The sequence below is a fragment of the Coloeus monedula genome (genome assembly GCF_965178545.1).
Source record: "Coloeus monedula genome assembly, chromosome: 1".
In the NCBI taxonomy this organism is placed as follows: Eukaryota; Metazoa; Chordata; class Aves; order Passeriformes; family Corvidae; genus Coloeus; species Coloeus monedula.
The window spans coordinates 103,961,159-103,981,266 of record NC_138781.1 but is presented as its reverse complement, the minus strand read 5'-3'; the positions used below and the strand labels follow the sequence as shown (position 1 = coordinate 103,981,266).

Genomic DNA, 20,108 nt, shown 5'->3' with positions numbered 1-20,108 from the left:
ACCACACTATTTCTGATCCAAGCCAGGATGCCACTGGCCTTCTTGGCCACTGGGGCACACACTGGTTCATATTCAGCCTCTGCTGACCAGCACTCCCAGGTCCTTTTCTGGCAGGCAGCCTTCTAGCCACTCTACCCCCAACCTGTAGTGCTACATAGGGTTGTGACCGAAGTGTGGAACCTGGAATTTGGCCTTGTTGAACCTCATACTGTGGATACAATATTTCTGCTAGCAAGAATTTTTCTTGCTTCTTTCCAGTCCTGTGAGATACTTTTCTCTCTCACGGAAGATATTAGCAGAGCTCTGTAAACTATGAACACCTGTGACCTTGCAGAGCTTTGTTTATGGTACAGTAGAAAAATATTTTGACAATAGATGTTTTAGGATTTTAGCCAATCACCCCAAGGGGTGGCTGATCCTTTGACCAATTAGACTATGAAGAAAAAAGTATTTTAAAAAGTTTGTAAAATAATTTAATAAATCAATCTGGCTGCACAATTCCTGCTTGTTGGATCTCTCGTCTCCTCCCTACCACTGCGGGATACCGTAATATCATACAATGGGCCTTGGCCCATCAATCTAGCCTGTCCACATCTCCCTGCAGAGCTTTTCTATCCTTCACCTGATCAATGTTCCCACAGCCCAGCTTGGTGTCATAGGTAAACTGATTGAGAATGCACTCGATCCAATCATCCAGATCATCAATAAAACATTGAACAGGACTGACCCCAGTACTAAGCTTAAGGGAACACAACTATTGACTGTCTGCCAATGGGATAATAATCACTTAAGGATTTATTGCTCTCAGATAGGATTAGAATGCTGTTGTTTGTGCTTCAGCTTTGTACTTGATGAAAGCTTCTTACAACCAAGTAAAAACTGATGAAAGGGAACTTGATTTTTCTTGAGATTTAGGCATAAAGTGGAATAAGACTCAAAAGGTTGCAGGTTCTCCTGGCTCGCATTTAGGTTCCAACAAATTAGACCTACTTCTGGATACTTGCTCCCTCAATGGCATGAGGGTAGGATGATCCACATCACAGGTCCAAAATAACAGAGTCAGGTTTCTCTTACTAATCTCTGATCCCTGTAATCATTGCAATGGACTCAAAGTCTTATGTCAGGTATGAATTTCAGGGAATCAACAGGTTCCTAGGGAGTTTGCTGTCCTAATGCAGTTTCAGTACGTGACTAAGGTGCAGTGAACATCTAATTTGGATTAATTCCAATGGCATTTTGATTTGGCTTCAGTGGAGCCACAATGTCATCCACCAAATATCTCATGCACACAGAGTGTGTTATGACTATATTTCAAGGAATAATACACTGCTAGTTCCTGATATAAATCCTTTCAGGTATGCCCAGACCAAGGTGATGTAACTTCAGTTCTTTTGAACATATTGTTATAGATGGTTACCTTATCATCATTAAAGAAATAAAGAATAAGAATTTGAACATAATGAGGTCCCCATTTCTCTACAATAACTGTCATTACTGTGAAAGTCTCCCTTTCTTTTGCTTCAGGAGGCAGTTATTCATTTGTAACATTTGGTTTGCTCTTGTTTTATTGTTTAACTAAACAAAAAAGTCTAGGCCAAAGTTAGCTTGCTGTGCTTCCATAGTGCTGTTCAAGACAAGACAAAACCATACCAGAAATCGATTTTGGCAACACCTGTCAGCTGCCCAACAACATGAGAATTAAATTCATGCTTAAAAACTCACAGAGAAGCTGAAAAGGAAGGTAGTGCTATTGTTTCCTAAATACAAGTTAAAGACTTTAGTGAAAATGGATACTGACTATCCCATAGTAAACTTCTAACAGCAATGTTCTACATATATACAGGGAAGGCTCCCTTTTGGGAACAGTGCAGTTTATGAATATATGTTTAAAGTGGTTGTAGAAATAATGGCATTTAACTGAGATTTGGGATTTAAAAAAAGGTGCTAAGCGTATTGGGCAAAATCTGTCTGTTTTATTGATTGGATTCTAGTTTCATATGGTTTTCTTCTTTTCTGAGGATGGACAGGATTAGTTTTGAAATAATATGCCAATAATCTTGTTAAACTGCCCCATAAATCAGGAGCAGTTAAATTTATAATGTTGTCCCAGATTTAGGGCAACCAGATCACCAAAAACACAAAGATAATTTGCGCTTGAATTTCAAACTTTTCAATTCAAAAAATTGACAAGTGAAATCTATATAAAGGGTGCTTCAAGGCTTTAATTGTCACTGAATAGATGCCTAGAAGATTTAGGCCTTAACATTCACAATTAATTTGAGCCACAGGTTTCTGACTGGTGTTAAATTAGACCCTGGCTAATTTCACAGTAGTCAAAAATCTGGTGTGAAATTAACCAGGGTCTAATTTAACATAAGATCTTGCACTGCAGGAGCAATTCTTACGCTTCAGTGTAACTTGAAAGCATTACACTCTCGATGCTATTACAATTTCTTTTTTCATAAGGTCATCTTTTATGAAAAAGCATAGGACCTAGGAGCTCAAACACATTCCACTTCTACTTAACTAATAATTTTAATAATGCTCCTTAGCGTAGCAAGCAACAGTAATATAATGAGAAAGAAGCATGTATTCTCCACTTAAAAGAAGGCACATTTGGAGGGTAATTACAGTTCACTGGATAAAAAACCCAACGTTCCTTAAATTTCTTACTCACTTGTTTCTGTGGCTGTAACAGTTATGTTGTGCCAAGAAGCTATCTCTCGGTCCAGAGGTTCAGTGGTAATGATTGTTCCATTGTGCTCATTGATGCTGAACAGTCTCTTTAAATGCGTGCTGTGGACAATAGAGTACCTGCACCAAAAAAAGGAAAGAGATTCCCTAATACTGAAATGTTCCATCAGAGGCAAGGACATAGAAAGCTATTGTCAGCTGAGAAAACAGAGATGTGCATATATGCATATAGATGTGTGCTGTAACAACTCGGAAATCATGAAAAATGTACACTTATAAACATCTAAAATTCACTGCTGCCAAGATCAAAGCTCTTATTTTTATAAAACTAAATATGTCTCAGATCTATATTAATGTGAAATGAATCTGAAATGCATAATTCATTCTTACATCTAAGTCAGTCTCACAGCAGGTGAATGACTTCGTTGAAAAGAAACAGCAAAAGTGCCACTTGTGAAATGAATGACACCAACATCTAAGTGGAGGTATAATGGCAAATCTGGTTTTTTTATCATTGCTGACATGCTCTGATGCCAAGGGAATGGGCATTATAAAGACAGACAGCTATCTGTAATGAGGTGACACTAAGGCAGAGTACAAAATCCTAATACAGGAGATGATTGCAGGGAAGACTTAGTGCTCCTGAGTCTTCCCTGAAAATGCTCTGGGTGCTGTGGAAATGCACATGTGTGCATACATACACACATGCCACTCAAGTTGGTAAAGGCTAACCACTTGTTGCAGGCCAGAGGTGAACTGAAATAGAGACCAAAGATATTGGTTCAAATGGAAAAGGTATTTGTGAATGTTTTTAACAGCCTACAAAGCAAAAGACCATAAGATGCAGTTGATAATAGAGTCTATTTCACGGAAATAAAACTTGTTGGAATAGTTGAAAGATTATTTCTTCTCCAGTTTGGAATGTGCACATGTAACTATTCTGTTTTATTATATCTGTAATTCTGCTTGACAAGGTCTTTCTGTTTCCTGTTGACACTTATGACTCCAGCTCAGACAATCTGTCAGAAGTTAAATGATTCTCTAACTTGTTACTTACAGCTACATTTTGTCTGTTTTAAAAATCAATAAGAAGATTAATCAAAGAACCAGCACAACACTGTAAGTAAAATAATATAATTTGAATCAAAGTTTGGATATTTATAAGCTTCTATTTAAAGTACTTATAATTTTCTGACATAGTTACTTTGTTTTGTTTGGGCTTTTTTTAGTAATCTGATTCTTGATAAACATTTTTCAGAAAAACTGTATTAAGTATTAGTTATTTTTTATTTCTGATATAGTGGGGTTTTGTTGCACATCTTTTTAAATTTGTTTATTTGAAACCTGGAGTCCACAAAGCAACACAAGTTGTTTTCTATATTATAAGTCACTGCTGTCATTTATGATAGCAATGCTTTCAAAATTAGATTCATTTGCATGGCACTCGGCCCAACAAAAATATCTTATATTAGAAGTGGTATACTCTATTTAAAGATACTCAGTGATGCAATACCTGTATCACTGTTTTGGGACTATGCAGACATATTCAATTTGAAGCAAGTTCCTCCAAAACATTTCTAACTAAGAAGTCATAGATATGTGTTAATGTTTAATTGTTCCACAGGAGATGTTGCAGTCACCTTAACAAACCACCAAATGAGCCCTTTTAGAGGGGGGAACAAAAAGAGTACATGTAAATTTTTATTTTTCCTTATTTAATTTAACCTATTACTAGCTTAATAAATAACAGTAAATGAATAGAAAAACATTAAATATCACTACATAAAGCTCTGAAGCCATAGCATAATATATATACATTTCTGGTATTATAAATCTACACACCATAAATTATTCTGTGTCTCAACCATTTGTCACTGTAACCTTGTTTGACTAAGTTGCATAGTACACAGTGATGTCAGGCATTTCAAGAAGCTATTTTAATTATAAATCCCATGTTAAAGATAATTACCTGTTTTCTCCCTTAAGAGACAGCAAAATTATTTATCCTTGATATTATAAAAAGCAGAATCTGCTGTTGAGATGTGAGCTGGCTGGTGGTGAGCAATTGGTTTGGGTCTTTTTGCATCACCTGTTTTTCTTGGGGATTTGTTGTCGATTTGTGTATTTCCCTTCTGTTATTTTCTTTGGTACTATTATTATTTTCTTTTTTTTTTTTGATATATTATTAAAAATGATAATGAACACCTCTCTTTATCTGAACTCACGAGTTTTCACAACTTTACGCTTTCAATTCTCTCTTGCATCCCAGTGGATGAGGGAGTGAGCAAATACCTGTAGGGTCCTTATCTGCCTATGTGGGTTAAACTATGACATCTGCAATAACCTTGGCTATCACAGTGAAAACACGATTAACTGTAATTATGACCCATGGTAAGGAACAGAAATACCCTTTGGAAATACCAGCTGCATCTACATTTGAGGCCTGTTCACATTTTAAGACAGGTACCTGACTGGACTGTCATCATAATCTGGATCTCTAGCAGTTACAACCCCCACCAGTGAGCCACTCATCGCTCCTTCAGCAGTCTCCATCACATAGTTCTCCGAGGTGAAAACTGGAGGTTCATCAGCATCTTCCACATTGATTTTGACAATGGTTGTATCTTCGAATGGTCCTTCTTTCAAAAATTGCTCATCAATGTATCTGTTTACAGCTTTTGCTTGAACACTGTATCTCCTTTTGCTCTCATAATCCACTCTCTGTCAAGAAAGAAAGTGAGATTGGGAATATTTCTTTCTTCATATTTAAATTAAATATAGTTCAATAAATGGTGTGAGGTTAAAGAAAAACTAATGCTATAATTCTTTTGGGAATGTTTAAAAAAATTGTTGCTTCTAAAAGTAGTTAATTCTAAGGTTTCTTTTTTATGTTAAAAACACTTTAAAATTAAACTGTGCTTGTCTGCTTTCATATTTCACATTTCACGCTGGCTTTAATGCTACAAACAACACTGTAAAAAAGAATTTCCATAGAATGTCACCTCTAATAACACATAGTTGCATTATTATTTTAGATAGTCTTTATCTACTGAAATATACATTATATATATATATATATATATATATATAAACAAAAGACCCACTAAGTAAATAGCTTCCTGAACTAAAAAAAACCCACAAAACAAACAGAAAAACACCAAAACAAAACCAAAAAAACTCTCACACTTATAGCGTTTAATTCTTCAGAGTCCTAGATTTCACTAGGCTATTGAACTCTTATCTTCATTTCAGATGATCCCTGAGATGACCCTTCCTGTGTGATTCCAAAATAAATTACACAGCATCAAAGAATATTAAATTTCTTAATTTATAAACTGGTATTTTTGATTGGGTTTAATATCTTTTCAAAGCTATGTCATAACAAAAACTCCACTATCTAATACAGTAATAAATTCTTGTTTCACTTAGGAGGAGGTGTTGGAAGTGAGGTGAGGTTGTTTGAAATCTACTGATAAAGACTTTAAAGATGATGCATGGAAGAGATAGAAAATTTTCTCACAATGAGATACAATGTGTTGCACAGCAAGGGATAACATTAAGATACTCTGATTGTCGCTATTATATTCAGCAATAATAGCAATGAGTCAAAAATGTAAACAGAAAGAAAAACATTTTTCTTTTTATCCCTCATAATATTCCAATCCAATCACAAAGCCCAGAGGAAAAAAAATATAGTAGAATCCAAAGCAATAGGCCTTTTTTACACATCCAACTTGCTTGAGGAATTTCTTTCAGATATTTAGAGATTTTTTTTTTAAGTTTCTGGAATCTCACCTTTTTTAGTAAGATAATTCCTTCTTGAGTCTCATTGTTAGTAATGATGTCAAAAACATCTGAGTTATCTCCTTCAATGAAATAGTCCATGGCTGCATTGTCCCCTATGTCGCTGTCTTCTGCAAAGACTTTGCCTACGGTGGTGCCCACGGGAGCCTCTTCAGAGACACTCATGTAGTAGAGTCCTAAAGAAACAAATACTGGCAAAGTTTAGTGATGTGCCATGGTTAATAAGTGCTGTAGCTTGAGCGTCTCAGAGAGCTGGGAAAAGCCTCCACCTTTTACTAGAGCAATGGACATAATCTGGCATTGTATCGATCTTGGCTGAAGGGCAGGACAATTTTCCCCCTTGGGAGTTCTCCCCTCTCAGGACTACTTCAGCAGTGTATAGAGCAAAGGACATGAGGTAATAGTTTTAAACTGAAGGAGGGAAGGATTAGATTAGATATAAGAAACATTTTTTTTACTATGAGGGTGATGAAACACTGGCAGAGGTTGCCCAGAGAGATGGTGAATGCCCCATCTGTGAAAAAATTCTAGGTCAGTTTGAATGTGGCTCTGGGCATCTCTGCCCACTGAAGGAGGTTTGGACTAGATGGCATTTAAAGGTCCATTCCAACACTATGAACGAACAGGGTAAAAAACAGTGGAGGGCAGCACTTCCCAACAGCACAGTTTTTTCCTGGTAGCCCAATAAGCAGCTCCCACATCTACTAGAAACTACCTGGACAGAGAGGCTCACATCATTTGCCAAAAAGTTTATAGTATCTGTCAGAAAAAAGGAAGAGAGGAAAAGAAGAAAGAAGGTGAGTGAAAATGGTGGTAAATATCCCATTTTCCAGATTTTAGGCTGAGGTAGTACAAATTATAGGGAAAGCAGTTTAGTAATTTGTCTCCAAAGTCTAGTGGTAAGTAAAACCAGCCGGCTGGAGATCTTTTGCAATGATAGGTCTTCTTTTCCTCTTGGTTTTTGAGCTTTTGTGAGGAATTTTTTCCCCCATTATTTTACTTTTTTACAGCTGTATGCTGAAGTCAAAGCACAGCCCTGTTCTAAAAAGACCTACCAACAAACCTAACAGACCTACAGTGGATCTAAATTTCCTCAAGACTTCCATTACAGTAAGAAACCTGCACTCACGCTGTTGAAATTTAGGTGGATTGTCATTGATGTCGGAGAGGTTGATGGTAACAGTGGCTGTTGCAGAAAATGCTCCTGGTTGCCCAACCATATCTTTGGCTTGGATGATGACTAAATACTGATCTTTTGTTTCTCTATCCATTTGCGAAGCCATTCTGATGACCCCTAAAAATAAAAAGTATGGTATAATAGCATATAAGTCTCATTTTTTTCTCAACATCTGACATGGGTCTCTAGTATAATATGGGTATAAAATTTATCACTGGACCCAGTTATGAATTTACATTTTAGACTGTGCACAGCACAGTTGTCCTAATACAGGGAATAGGTACTCAAGGTAGCAAGTATGCTGTATGTCAAATCCATTCTGTATATTTAGAGTTCTGGGGAGCAGAATACTCCATATATTTCCTCTATCATATATAACTATCTCAGAAATTCGGTTTTTGGAGGGATGTCACATATCTGTGGTTTCTCCAACACGCAGATAGAAATATCACATGATGTGTCATAGAGCTGTTAACTGAGAAGTGTCCCTAGGTTAATTTATTGAATGGGATATTCAGAATCCAACTCTTTATTCTAACAAGATAATTTGCTAAATAAAGTTTGGATATTCTAGAGAGCAAGAATTTCATTATCCTATGGGAAAGAAGAAATTGATTTTCTTCAAATCTAGGAACTAAGCAGGGATGTAAGAGTGTGGGGTGGTATCAGCTGATCTTAGTGTTGAAATCAAGAAAGAAAATTTTGCTTTCATCCATCTTACTAGTTTATGAATGTTGTCAAGTTACAAATTCATTTGTAGTACCTGTCTTTGGCTCCACAGAGAAATAAGGCTGTCCCTGAATGAGACTGTAAAGCAGACGAGCACTATTCCCATAAGAAGGATCATCAGCATCTGTAGCTGTTACCTGTGTAACCGAAGTACCTCAAGGAAAAATAAAATAGATTATGTTTGTTTTCTTCTTGTATAAATTTTCTCATAATTACAGAACATAAACTCTTTAAAAACCTTTTAGCATAACAGTTACATTAATAAACAGTCATAAAAATTTACAGGAGTAAAAGGCACCTAGCAATATTTATCATCAAAAAGGGAAGATATTTCCTCAGCAGCTATTCTTGTTGCATTCAAATTTTCAATTAAAATAAAAGTAAATAGTATATGATTTTTCAGCACTACATTTATGTAGCTTAAAATACTACATATATCATGCCTATTTCCTAATATGTGAATGGAGCAAAGCAAATTGTTTCTCCTGCTCTTGTATATTTTTCAAAGTATTTTATGGAAGATTCCCATAGGAATAAGAAAACACAGTTACTTTATCACCAGCAGGTCCACTGGTGAGAAAGAAATTAATTGCTAACAAGCAAAGCAGCCAAGAACAAGGCTATGATAAATTTTTTTATCCTTGAGTCTTTAATGAGCTTGTCCCAGTACAAAACTCATGGCAGAAATTCCAGTGCCAAAACACGGTGGAATCAAACTGCAGAACTTGATTTCTTCTTCGATGGGAAGCTGTTTATATCCTAGATAGAAGACTGACAGCAATCTCATGGCACCATCACTATATCTGTCCTTGGAAAAAAAAATATCCACAGTAAGATCATTTTGTAAGGTAATAATTATTTTTGTCTCTTTTCCTCACCTAGATTCTGAATTAGAATACAAATATCACTTCTTGTGAGGAACAGCAGGAAATCAAGCTACTTTCTAAAAATTTCTGGCATATGTTCACACAGTTGCACCTGCTTATCAATACAGCAGTATAGTCATGCTGCAGGAGAAAAGAAGAAGAAGAAAATATGGAGTGCAAGGAGTTAGACCAGTGTAGTGGTTTGGTCCAAAATACTCATTACTGTTTACCTTCTGTGAGATAAGAATTAGGAGAAAAGCAAAGCAGGCACCAAACTTGAAAGAATATAAAGAAGTTTATTAGCAGACCTAAAAGAGGGAAAAGAAAAAAAATCATACCACACCTTCCGAACACTTCTCCTCCCCCCCACCTTTCTCCCTTCTCCCACTGACAATGTAAAAAGACATCCCTTAAGATGTTTTGTCTGTTTACCACTTGCATAATAACCTTGTTCAGTCCGTTTAGGAAGAGGAGTCTCTCTTGCTCATGCTATGAAAACATTATCACAACGAGACAGCCGCCCAGGTTTATTCTCTGCTCGCATGGGAGTCCCTTCCCCGACTTGCAGCTTTTCCCACAACTGCTTTTGAGGATCCACTCTTGAATTACTGGGGTACAATTTTAAGGTTGAGCCATTCAGAAACAAAAGTTCTCTTCACCCATCCCATCTCTGGGAGCATTTCATCTCTAAGAACAGAGGCCCTCCTCCTTCCCTGGGAGCAAAGGGTCCTCCTCATCTTCATCTCTAGGACTATCTCTGGGAGCATCTCTAGGAACTGAGGTTTTCTCCTTTCCCATTTGGAGCAAAAGTCCTCATCGTTTCCATCTCTCCCTGTTCAAACTTCTGATGAAATTACAGCTGCTTCAGCATCTGCCTATCTCAGCACAGGTGCTTTTGCTCACAAGTACAGTTTGAATGCTCCACCCCCATATCTTCATGAAATTACAACGGGTACTCTGATATATCATATCTTTACAACAGAATTTCAGCTTTAAGCATCTCCTCTTCCCTCCGGTTTTCAGCTCTTCACGGCACTAAAAGGATTAATCTCACCTCGGCCTTGCGGCTGGGATGTCACTTATGGCTGTTGGTCACATGATCTTTGCCAGACAGTGGTGGGCAACTTTCGGCTGAATCTTGGCTGCACTGGAGAGGGGGAGCCTCCCGTCTGCATGTAGCAGGGCTGGGGGGGTTGGGTTCCGCAAGTGGAACAGGGCCCATCGGCTCCAGGATGGCCGTGGCCCGGCCCGGCCTGGCCCAAGCAGGGCCTGGGCTGGGCCCGCTGGCCCCCGCACAGGGCCTGCAGCCACCTGTGCCAGCGCTGGAAACAAGACAGAGAGGCTCTGCCTGGGGTTAGTCTATTCTTAAGTGTGGTTCACAGAGGCGGTCAGAATTTTAAGTGGCTTAAAAAACTGTCCATATTCAAACTGGCCAGCTGATAGGTTCTGTCAGGTCACAGAGGAGCTGTAAGAACCCCTTTGCAAGAACATCACTTCCGAGACTGTGCTTTGCTAACCCATGACAACCAGAAATACACTTTTTGATGACAAAAGCGAAGTTGATATTTGTCCCAAAAAACCCAAATTTCAATAATTGCTGGGTTTTCTAGCAGTTAAATAGTTTTATTTTCAAATAGAAATGAAAAAGGCTTTCTCATATAAGGATAAGCTAAATCAAATATTAAATTTATTTCAATAATTTTTTTTTTTGCATTTTCTCTCAATTTATTCAGCAGCACTTGAAGTGATTCCATAATGCATGTTATCTTCTCTCAGGCAGAGAGTAAACTAAACTCTTACTAATTCCCACCAAATTTTGGACCTATATGTCCTTCGAAACCCACCTACAATATCAAATATCTGATGTTTCTGTGTGGTTTAGATATGTGTATAGATGCATAAACATATGTATACAGATCTTATTGCTATGGAGAAATGTTAAAGATAAAATTGAAGATTCATATTTAATCAGGGCACATACATGCCTCAGAGATAACAGATTTCTTTAATAATACTGAAGAGTAAATGGAATCTTCAGCTATACAACTGTTAACTTCATATCAGCTGTGATCTATGAAGATTGCTCTCACAATCACAGAAAATTTCTTCCTCTAAGAAAATTTAGCATGACTAGAACAGAGTTGCTTTGAAAAAAAAATTGCTAGTTAGGAAGGGATCAAGAACTACAGATGATCCAACAGGTTTAGTCTGCCATGAATGCCATTTTCTACTAAACAAACTCAAGTGTCCACAATCATGTTTAGAAATGGACTTATTTACAGCATCATATTTAGTAAATCAGGAATAAAATCCAACATATATAGGACTTCAAAGTTATCATTACAGCTTTTGTCCATCTCACACATTTAAAGGTAGATTTATTTTCTGCACAGTTTCTAAGCATTATAAAGAAATGTTGAACCTAATCCAGCATTTCCTTCTTGTCTGGGACCCAAGAACACTTTTATTCTTGTCTGTTAACTCTTCTAGAGTATTTCAGAATGCAGAAGTAAGGGCCTTGTCCAGTTGGAGTCAGTGGGATGCAGCTGGTGGATGTAATAAATGGAAAGATGAATAGTCAAAAGGAATGTAGTGAAGAGGGAGCTGACCTGGAGGGAAGAAATAAAAGATATCCTGCACTCTCAAGAAGAAGACTATTTATTTCTAAATTGGGGTGACAGGAGACCATGTAAAGAGCAGTCTATCATTTCTAACATTTTTTTAGAAAAAAGATTTTGTGATAACTACATGAACCTCTATGTTAAGTATGGGCTATGTAGTAAGCAGAAGAAAAATATTACCCTGGCTTTAGAATACTTTCTCAGTTTTTAATTTTTCACTGCCATGAAATCTGTATTTCTTTATAAATTTAAGCATCAGAAAAAACGATCCACCAAAATGAACTAAAAAAAACCTGAAACAAAACCCTAACAAAAAAAAACCCACCCCCCCCCAAAAAAAAGAGAACAACAACAACAAAAAAAACAAAAACCACAAAAAAACCCCCAAAACCCAATTCAAACCATTTTCAGAATGGAATCATATTTACCTAACATTTGTAGTTGTGTGACAGAAATTGCAGTGTTAATATTCTGTACTAAAAAACTCCCAAAAAAACATTATTTGTAACTACATGATTGTGAGAAGAATAATTTAACAGATACAAATCATATACTTTAAAACATTAAATTAATATATAACTGCACACATCACCAAAAATTAAGAAACCCCAAAGTCCTAGTCCTGATCTTGCAAGCATCTTGTGATATAAATGTCAACTGAACTTTTTGATTAGCTTTTTTTAAGGTAAACTGCTGCTTTGTATCTCTGCCTTGGTTTTACCCTTCTTGCACAAAACATAGTAGTGCCATTTAAAAGCTGCAGCCCATTAGGTATACTATGGGGCCCTCATATGGCAAATAGCTATTCATTTTTCTAACTAGAGCTTGAGATCTATAAAGACATTAAGTACTGATGGATTATTGCATCTGGCTCCTAACCACTCCATCAGATATACTGCATTTGTACAAGTTTAACAGCTATAAGGAAGACACTTAGTGTAAAATCGTACCAAATGCCTGAGGGTAAAGCGGAGTCCTGTGTTCTCAGAAAAGAGTCCATTTGCTGACATGCTTTTCATTTACTGTGATACTAGCATATAAAACCCTAATAAAATTTAGTGCTGAAGATAAAAGAGAGCTAATAAAGAATTAAAATGTATTCTAATTTGTTGGCACATTAGTATATATATTCATACTTGTAACTAACTTCAGGCAAAGTTATTTGGGCCTATTTTCTCTTTTTGCTGTGGTTCTCTGAAGTAAGTGACCAGCTCTGAATTATTCCCTACTTGCTTTCTTAGTCCCAGACAAAATGTGCACTAGCAGTGACCTGCTTTCCCAAGTATTGACCACACTTCCTAAGAGTGTTTTCTGTGATGAAGTTATTAGGAGGTTGAGCATCAGTGAGCTGAACAGAAGCTAGAGAAACAGAGCAAAGGGAAAGCCTCTCTACTGCACTATATCACTTAAAAGAATTCTGTTCGTCATCCCTTAATATGCAAAAGTATGGTTTAGTTTACTGGGAGAAAAGCACTTGTTGCAACCACTATGATATCAATACTGCAAATTTCGGTGGGTCACTCTTTTTCTCTGCTATGAGTTTATAAATTTCCTGGTAATGTTGGTTTAGAATGCACACTGAAACAGTTTTCACCTCAGTAGTGCAGTTCCTATCTTTTGAGAAGCAGGGTAAGTGAGCACCAAGAAGTACTCATGGTGTGTGGCTCAGTTGTTTCGTGTTTTGGAACTGACAACTATCAAGGTATACACTCCGCTTGCATTGTTTATTCCAGATATACACATTAGTATTCCAGTAGTGTCTCCATGTAAGAAGTAGGTGAAAGAATGATCTCTGGAATAGCTATGGTATTAGTGATAGAGAGTCAAGTGTAGAAGCAGTAATGCAGAAAATATTTTAAGATCCTGTATGACCTGGATTCATGTATTATACACTGGATGGTCGTAAATCTGTGAGTTTACTATTTCAGGAAGTCTGTGTCTGAGAGAGAAGGCAAACAGGGGTCTTGCTTCATTTTTCAACCATTCTGACAAATGAGACATGGTGTTACTTCTGGTTTTTCAACTTTTATTTTCATTTCATATGTTTCTATATTTCACTGGAATAGTTTTCATTTATAATATTACAGGAATATCACAAAGTAAATTACATTTTCTGCAGCTTAATTAACCTTATGCTGACATGATACCGTATTTTAGGAATGTAAATATATAATAGATGACACAGGAGAGTGGACAAAGACAACTGAGCCTTTCATTTTTAGTGTATCTCTTTATAGCAAAGTCAAGGCAGTATAGAGTGAAATTTCTCATTTGTCAACTGGTTGTGGATGGTTTCAGGTGAGAAACAGGTATATGGGAAAAGATTACTGTTGATTTTGGCCTTAAGTGCCACCCTACCTGACTATATTTCTTTATTTTTTTTTTTCATATAGCCATCATAAAGACAGAAAGATAAAATGGAAGAAATTTAGTTGTTCATAGACTTGTGTGAATGGTTACAAGTCTCTGTGAGTATAAATGAAGACATAATAAATAACCAGTAATTTAAAAACATTTTTAAAAGAGACTAAGTGGCCTATAAACAATGCTTTACCACAGGGAAAAAAAAAAAAAAAAAGGAAGGACTTACCAAAGTCCTAAATTTGTGCACTCCCAGATAATTCTAGACAATGAACTGTCCTCATTTTTACTATGAGCACAAAAGAATTAAAAATGCAGAGGTCCTTGATAAGACACCTATTTTCTTGTCCCCAAGCCTGAGTAAATGAGCAAGATACAAAAGCTAGAAAACCCTCTGAACAAGCAACTGATTATGTTAGAAAAAGTTATTTGACCAATAGGTCAGATGCAGAATTAAGTCTGTCTGCACAGAAGAAAGTGGCAGTGAAGAAACAATCAGAAGTGATTTCCCTGGTAGAAGGTGGTATAAGCAGGGTCACTAGCAAATAAACTGATCAAATGCATGTTTTTTGTAGCTGTTGCTGGTAGTGATGGTGAGCTGCTGCTTCCTGGCAGAAATCAGGATGCTAACCCCACTTTGGATTAAACACCAGGCATGAATATCCTTTCCTTTCAACTGCTATCCTGGCTGGTATAAGAAGATAAAGGTTATGGCTTTCTGTCAAATATTCACATATCCTGCTCTAAAAGTTGAGCAGATAATGCTTAATGAAACATAGCTTTTAAAATTCTTTATGATCACTGATGCTATTACATTAATGACCTCATTGATTCATACCATTTAAAGCAGCACAATATTTGAATTTCTTTCCAATATCAATTGCAAAGGAAATAACCAAAAGAGGTAGGCATATAAATTTAAAGGAATACTGGGATCCTTTCTGTAAGATTTGAAGAATCCAGTTTTCCTTTGATTTTGAAGATAGTTAGTTGGAGATATCTATAACATGCCTTTTTACATCAGCTGTATTCACACTTAGGGGTTTTTGAAGGCTTTAAACATATATGTACACATATTATGAATGCATATGTGTATGTACACAAAGATGCATATATACACCTATACTTGTCAGATTGTGACTTTGCTTTGCATTTGTTATATTAAGTTTCCAGACACATGACAGATCTTAGTGCAGGTCTTCTGGTCACGTGAAAGTGTGAAAGAAGAGGTACAGGGATGAAGTTTTTCCTCCTGACTGGAAAATTACAGTTCATGTACTTAGGAAATCAGAAGGCAGTCCTTTACTGCACACAATCTTATCCAAACAAAGAGAAGCTGACTGATAGGAAAGAGGCTTGGCAGTGTAAATAGGTAGGCAACATGCAGAAAGTGAGGGTGGCCATCACATTTTCTTTGCAACTGGCTCTAGTACTCTACCTATTTTCACTGGGAATGTTATATTTTTAAACAAGTGCAGGTTTCAAGGCTGAATCACTGATGGGAAAGACAAATGTCTATAGTCAATCTAAGTGTGTATCCAGAATCTGTAAAAGGACTTAGATAGATGTAGGTACTTAAATATTTAAAAACAAGAATGCTAAGTAGAGGTATTTACAACCTTCAAGTTAAGAATTTACCTTTGCAAATTTCCAGAGCTGTAAAACAATTTGCTTCATTCTTACTGAGAGGCAGCATGTAAAATATTCTATTAAGATTTTATATCAACACAGCTGTCTAGAAAAAATTAGGAAATAGAGTTTGGTTCACAACGTATCATACCTTCAGGTGACATCTCTGGAACACTGGCCACATAAGGTCCATTCAAGAACTGTGGTGCGTTGTCATTGACATCTCGAACCTTGATGATAAATTCTGATTCAGGTTCAACAGGAAGCTGAGTGCTCCTGTTAATTGCTTGTGCTCTTAGAGTGTAGAAAGGTTTCTTTTCTCGATCCAGCTTTTGTGTTACATAAATTTTGCCATTATATTCATTGATGTAAAAAATGTTTCCAGCTCCCTCCCCAATCAAAATGTATTTTAAGTTGCCATCCTGCTTGTCTAAATCCGATTTCAGCTGAAAGTGCAAAAGAGAAAAATAAGTCATACTTTGGGAGGAATAAAGTTCTGAAATGTTCCTTTTATGCTTTGTTTTGATTCTGCAGTGAGCCCTGTCACTAATCAGTCTTCTTGGATACTAGTATTTGAAAGAAGGTACTGTCACATTTTCAGCCAGCCATTTTAATTTTAAAGTATTTAAAATATGTAATTTTAAACTATTGATATAACAGACTTATAAATGCATGACAAACCTGAAAAGAGATGCTTCAGCTACTTTGAAGTGAAGGGAATGCCTACTTTAGTTCATTGCTTTATCAGCTCCCCTATAATTCTGCTGAAAACTATGCATAGGTCATTAAATATTATCTAAATTTTTTATTATTGCAGATGACATGTACATTTTAAGGTTTATATTTTTTTTGTACTCAGCAATGCTAAGTGTAAATGTGTGCAATAGTGATGTTCTGTATCTGTTGAAATATTAAACAGGTGGAAAGACATTCTGTGGTGTAAGTCTGTATTATTTATTCTGAAATAAATTGATAGACATTTTCCATTTCCTTCCAGGATGATCTACATCCTCTATTGTATTGCTAAGATGAACTTTATGGTGATGATTCCTTTGATGAAGCTGAGCCTTGGAGACAATTTTGGTCCAGCTGCATTTGTTCATGACAACAAAACAGTTTTGTTAATGTTAGCCTCACCTCGAGTGCTGGGGACAGGTTTGGGTGCCACAATATAGGAAAGATATTAAGCTGTTGTAGAGCATCCAAATATATAATAGACCAATATTTTAAGAGCAATAACTAAATTTTCTAATATGTCAAGTATCCACAGTTGAATTTTATAGGAACAGTAATTTCTATATCATTAAGTCTCTATTTTTTCTTCACTTATTTTGGTTTTAGAACAAACTGTCTAAGAGCCTGGATACTAATTGAAAGATCTAAAGTTAAAAAAATATACTATTCAGCTTGCTTCTCTTATGAAGCAACATATTTAAAATGCAAAAAATATGCCTAACTGTTGACTTTAATTATCTCACTCTTTTGCTTATGGTTATTGTCCCTAAAGGTCACTACAGGTTACAAGGCCATAGAAAAGGAAAGAAGTAACTATGGGGTATGTAGGGCCTATTGGATTTACCTATTGGATCTACTCAAAAATTCTGTAGTAACTTCTGAAGTTGCAAAAATAGTTTTAACTTTTCTTTGGAAGAATACCTATGTCTTGTAAGATTTTTGTAATGCATAATTGTCTGCGTGCATCAGACAGATAATTTATTCAGAATGTGACAGGGACACTGTGAGGAACGGTTTTGAGTTCCTGCTCTGAGTTCTCTAAAGGTATTTAGGCCTAAAATATTCAGAGTTAATTATCCTTGCCAGTACAAAAGACAGAATTTTCAAGTCTAACGGAGTTTAGAACCATTCGAAATACAAACAACTTAAATATTTTCAACCTAAGTTATTGTGTGCTACACATGGACCATGTTGCCCCCTTTATAAGTGGTCTGTCAAACTCATTTCAACACCATCCAAATATGGCATCTCGCTAAGGGGCAACACAGATTCTTTCTTATCCATAGATCATGGTTTCCTTATCACGAAACCCAGCACATAGGAGAGGTGATCTGTATCTACTTCTTTAGACTAAAATAGGGCTCAGATGTGACCACAGAACGCATCAAACCCTTAGGGTTTGGGAGCATGCCTTGGACTGGCTACTAAGACATAACCAGTGTTTAGCAATTTCACTAAGAATCATTTATCTACAAATATTTCATGACCTTGAACATGTTAAATGACAGGTCTCTTACAGATGACATTTGCTGAGAAGGAATAGCAAAGGTATTCAGTTTACTTGTTTTTTTAGGCTGGGCACAAAATAAATGGTCTTACTACTGTAAATGAGAACTGGGAACAAGAATTTTTGTACTCATCCTCATGTATCTGCAATTGCAGTGCTGATAGTCATATTTATTTTTCTTAATCTTGATAATGGAAAAGGAGTAATGAGTCTATGTTAAATGAAATTTGAAAATTTAGTTCTCACTGTAAAAAGATTTTGATATAGAATAGTGATTTAAAAACAGAGACTGTCTACCTTTGTATTTTTGTTGATGCAGTTTTCTTCATGGCCTTAATTACTAAAAATTCCTGTGTTGATCATAGACTACCACTTCATTTGCTGAAAGCAGCGCATATTCTACTCAATAAAAAGACACAATTAAATATGTCTGATTAGACAATGGTTACACTGCAATATATTAACAGTATTCTTCAATAAAATCCCCAGTTAACCTGTGAGAAATAAAAAGGTGAGATCATGAAAATGCATGACATTTATGAAGTTTCTTTGCAGGAAACTGTTTTTAAGGTGTTGCAAAAGTAATATTAATTTTTTAAAAAATAGACAGCATGTCTTCACTTGTTCTTTCAGAAGTGAGACATCACACTTCCATAGTAGTTACTTGGAAAGGGCTGTGAAAAAGTAATTAATGAATTTTGAGCACTTCACCCTTTGGGCCCAATTAAATTTTAGCGCTAGTTAATTAGCAGTTAAACTTATTTTGGTTCATTCATCTAAAAAGGGCCTTAAAGAAAAGAAAAACTAGATCTCAAGATTAAAATTACTTCTAGCATACAAAAATAAATAACAGTAATAAATATAATAATAATGATAAGCAGAGAGAGAAGGGGGCAGATAAACCCTCATTAAGACAATTATCTTAAAGCACATTTTTAAAGGAGGGTGAAAAATAATTGCTCGTTGTGCTAAACCTACGTTAATCTAATGAACCATGCAGATTCCTGTAGTTTCTCAGTGGTAAAAGGATTTAGTATTAATCAGCTTCATTAAAAATTAATGAGGGGTAAATCAGCTGCTACTTAGTGTAATAGAAAATCATGCTAAATACTGTTTGTAAACTACACTACACTCAGTATGGCTGCTTTGATGCAGTGCCAAAAATAGTACAAGCAAATTGCCAGATGTTGATAAATGAGTCCTTAAATTCCATTCAGAAGAAAGAAAGGAACTTTTCAGCTTTATACTTTAATCTGCTGTGTATGGAACTAGTTTTAGTAACAGCACGCATGTGAAGTTTCCTTGACAGCAGTCTTCAGTGAAGGAAGGTCCTTGGTACTGCCATGGCCTACAGTTCTTGGACTTCTCTGACCTTCAGCAAGGTCATAGGAAAGGAGAGATACAGTACTGCCTAATTACATCTTCCTGATCTCTTCTTTCTACATTTGTTGCTATTTCCATGTCGCTGGAGATGTTTGGTCTTCCAAGTCAGGGTAGGAGCTGCTAATCAGCGTGTTTAATCTAACCTTGTACTGTCCTTGAATCGTGACTATTCATACCTGTCCAATGTACACGGGATCCAGTGAATTCTGTTCCTCAGTCACAAAAAGAGGCTCCCACAGCCAGCCACGTTTCACTCTTTGAACTGCTGTGAAAGACTGAACTGTGTTTTGAGTGCTGGAGTTCTGCAGGCTGAGAGAGCAAGGCCAAAGTTGAACCAATATCACCATGAGACGTAGAAATGCAGAAAAATTCATGCTGAACCCTTCTTTCAATAAATCTTAATCTGTGAAACACACAAAAAAGAAGAAAAATTTGACAAAGCATCACTTCTGTCTTTTTACTTTTATGTATTGATTCTGTGTTAGTGTAACAGCTGATTTGCAGTGTTAAATACCTCCTCCTGTCCCCAAAAGTAAAGAGCTGAAACAAAGTCTGCTTCTAATTAAAATAGACATTCTTTCAGAGTGTCTAACACGAAAGTC

The 20,108-nt window shown here is 36.3% G+C and overlaps 1 protein-coding gene across 1 annotated transcript in view; it reads right to left on the bottom strand.

Moving 5' to 3' along the window:
• The window catches only part of CDH19 (cadherin 19), a gene marked incomplete at both ends in the record, with an annotated part of 37,406 nt that extends 17,526 nt beyond the window's left edge, over nucleotides 1-19,880 (bottom strand). The window contains 7 exons of the mRNA XM_082285852.1: nucleotides 2,678-2,814; nucleotides 5,162-5,415; nucleotides 6,490-6,674; nucleotides 7,628-7,792; nucleotides 8,439-8,558; nucleotides 16,033-16,327; nucleotides 19,683-19,880. Of these exons, the coding sequence (XP_082141978.1) occupies nucleotides 2,678-2,814; nucleotides 5,162-5,415; nucleotides 6,490-6,674; nucleotides 7,628-7,792; nucleotides 8,439-8,558; nucleotides 16,033-16,327; nucleotides 19,683-19,880 (1,354 nt within the window). The remainder of the gene's footprint in view (nucleotides 1-2,677; nucleotides 2,815-5,161; nucleotides 5,416-6,489; nucleotides 6,675-7,627; nucleotides 7,793-8,438; nucleotides 8,559-16,032; nucleotides 16,328-19,682) is intronic.
• Nucleotides 19,881-20,108: the final 228 nt, after the last annotated feature.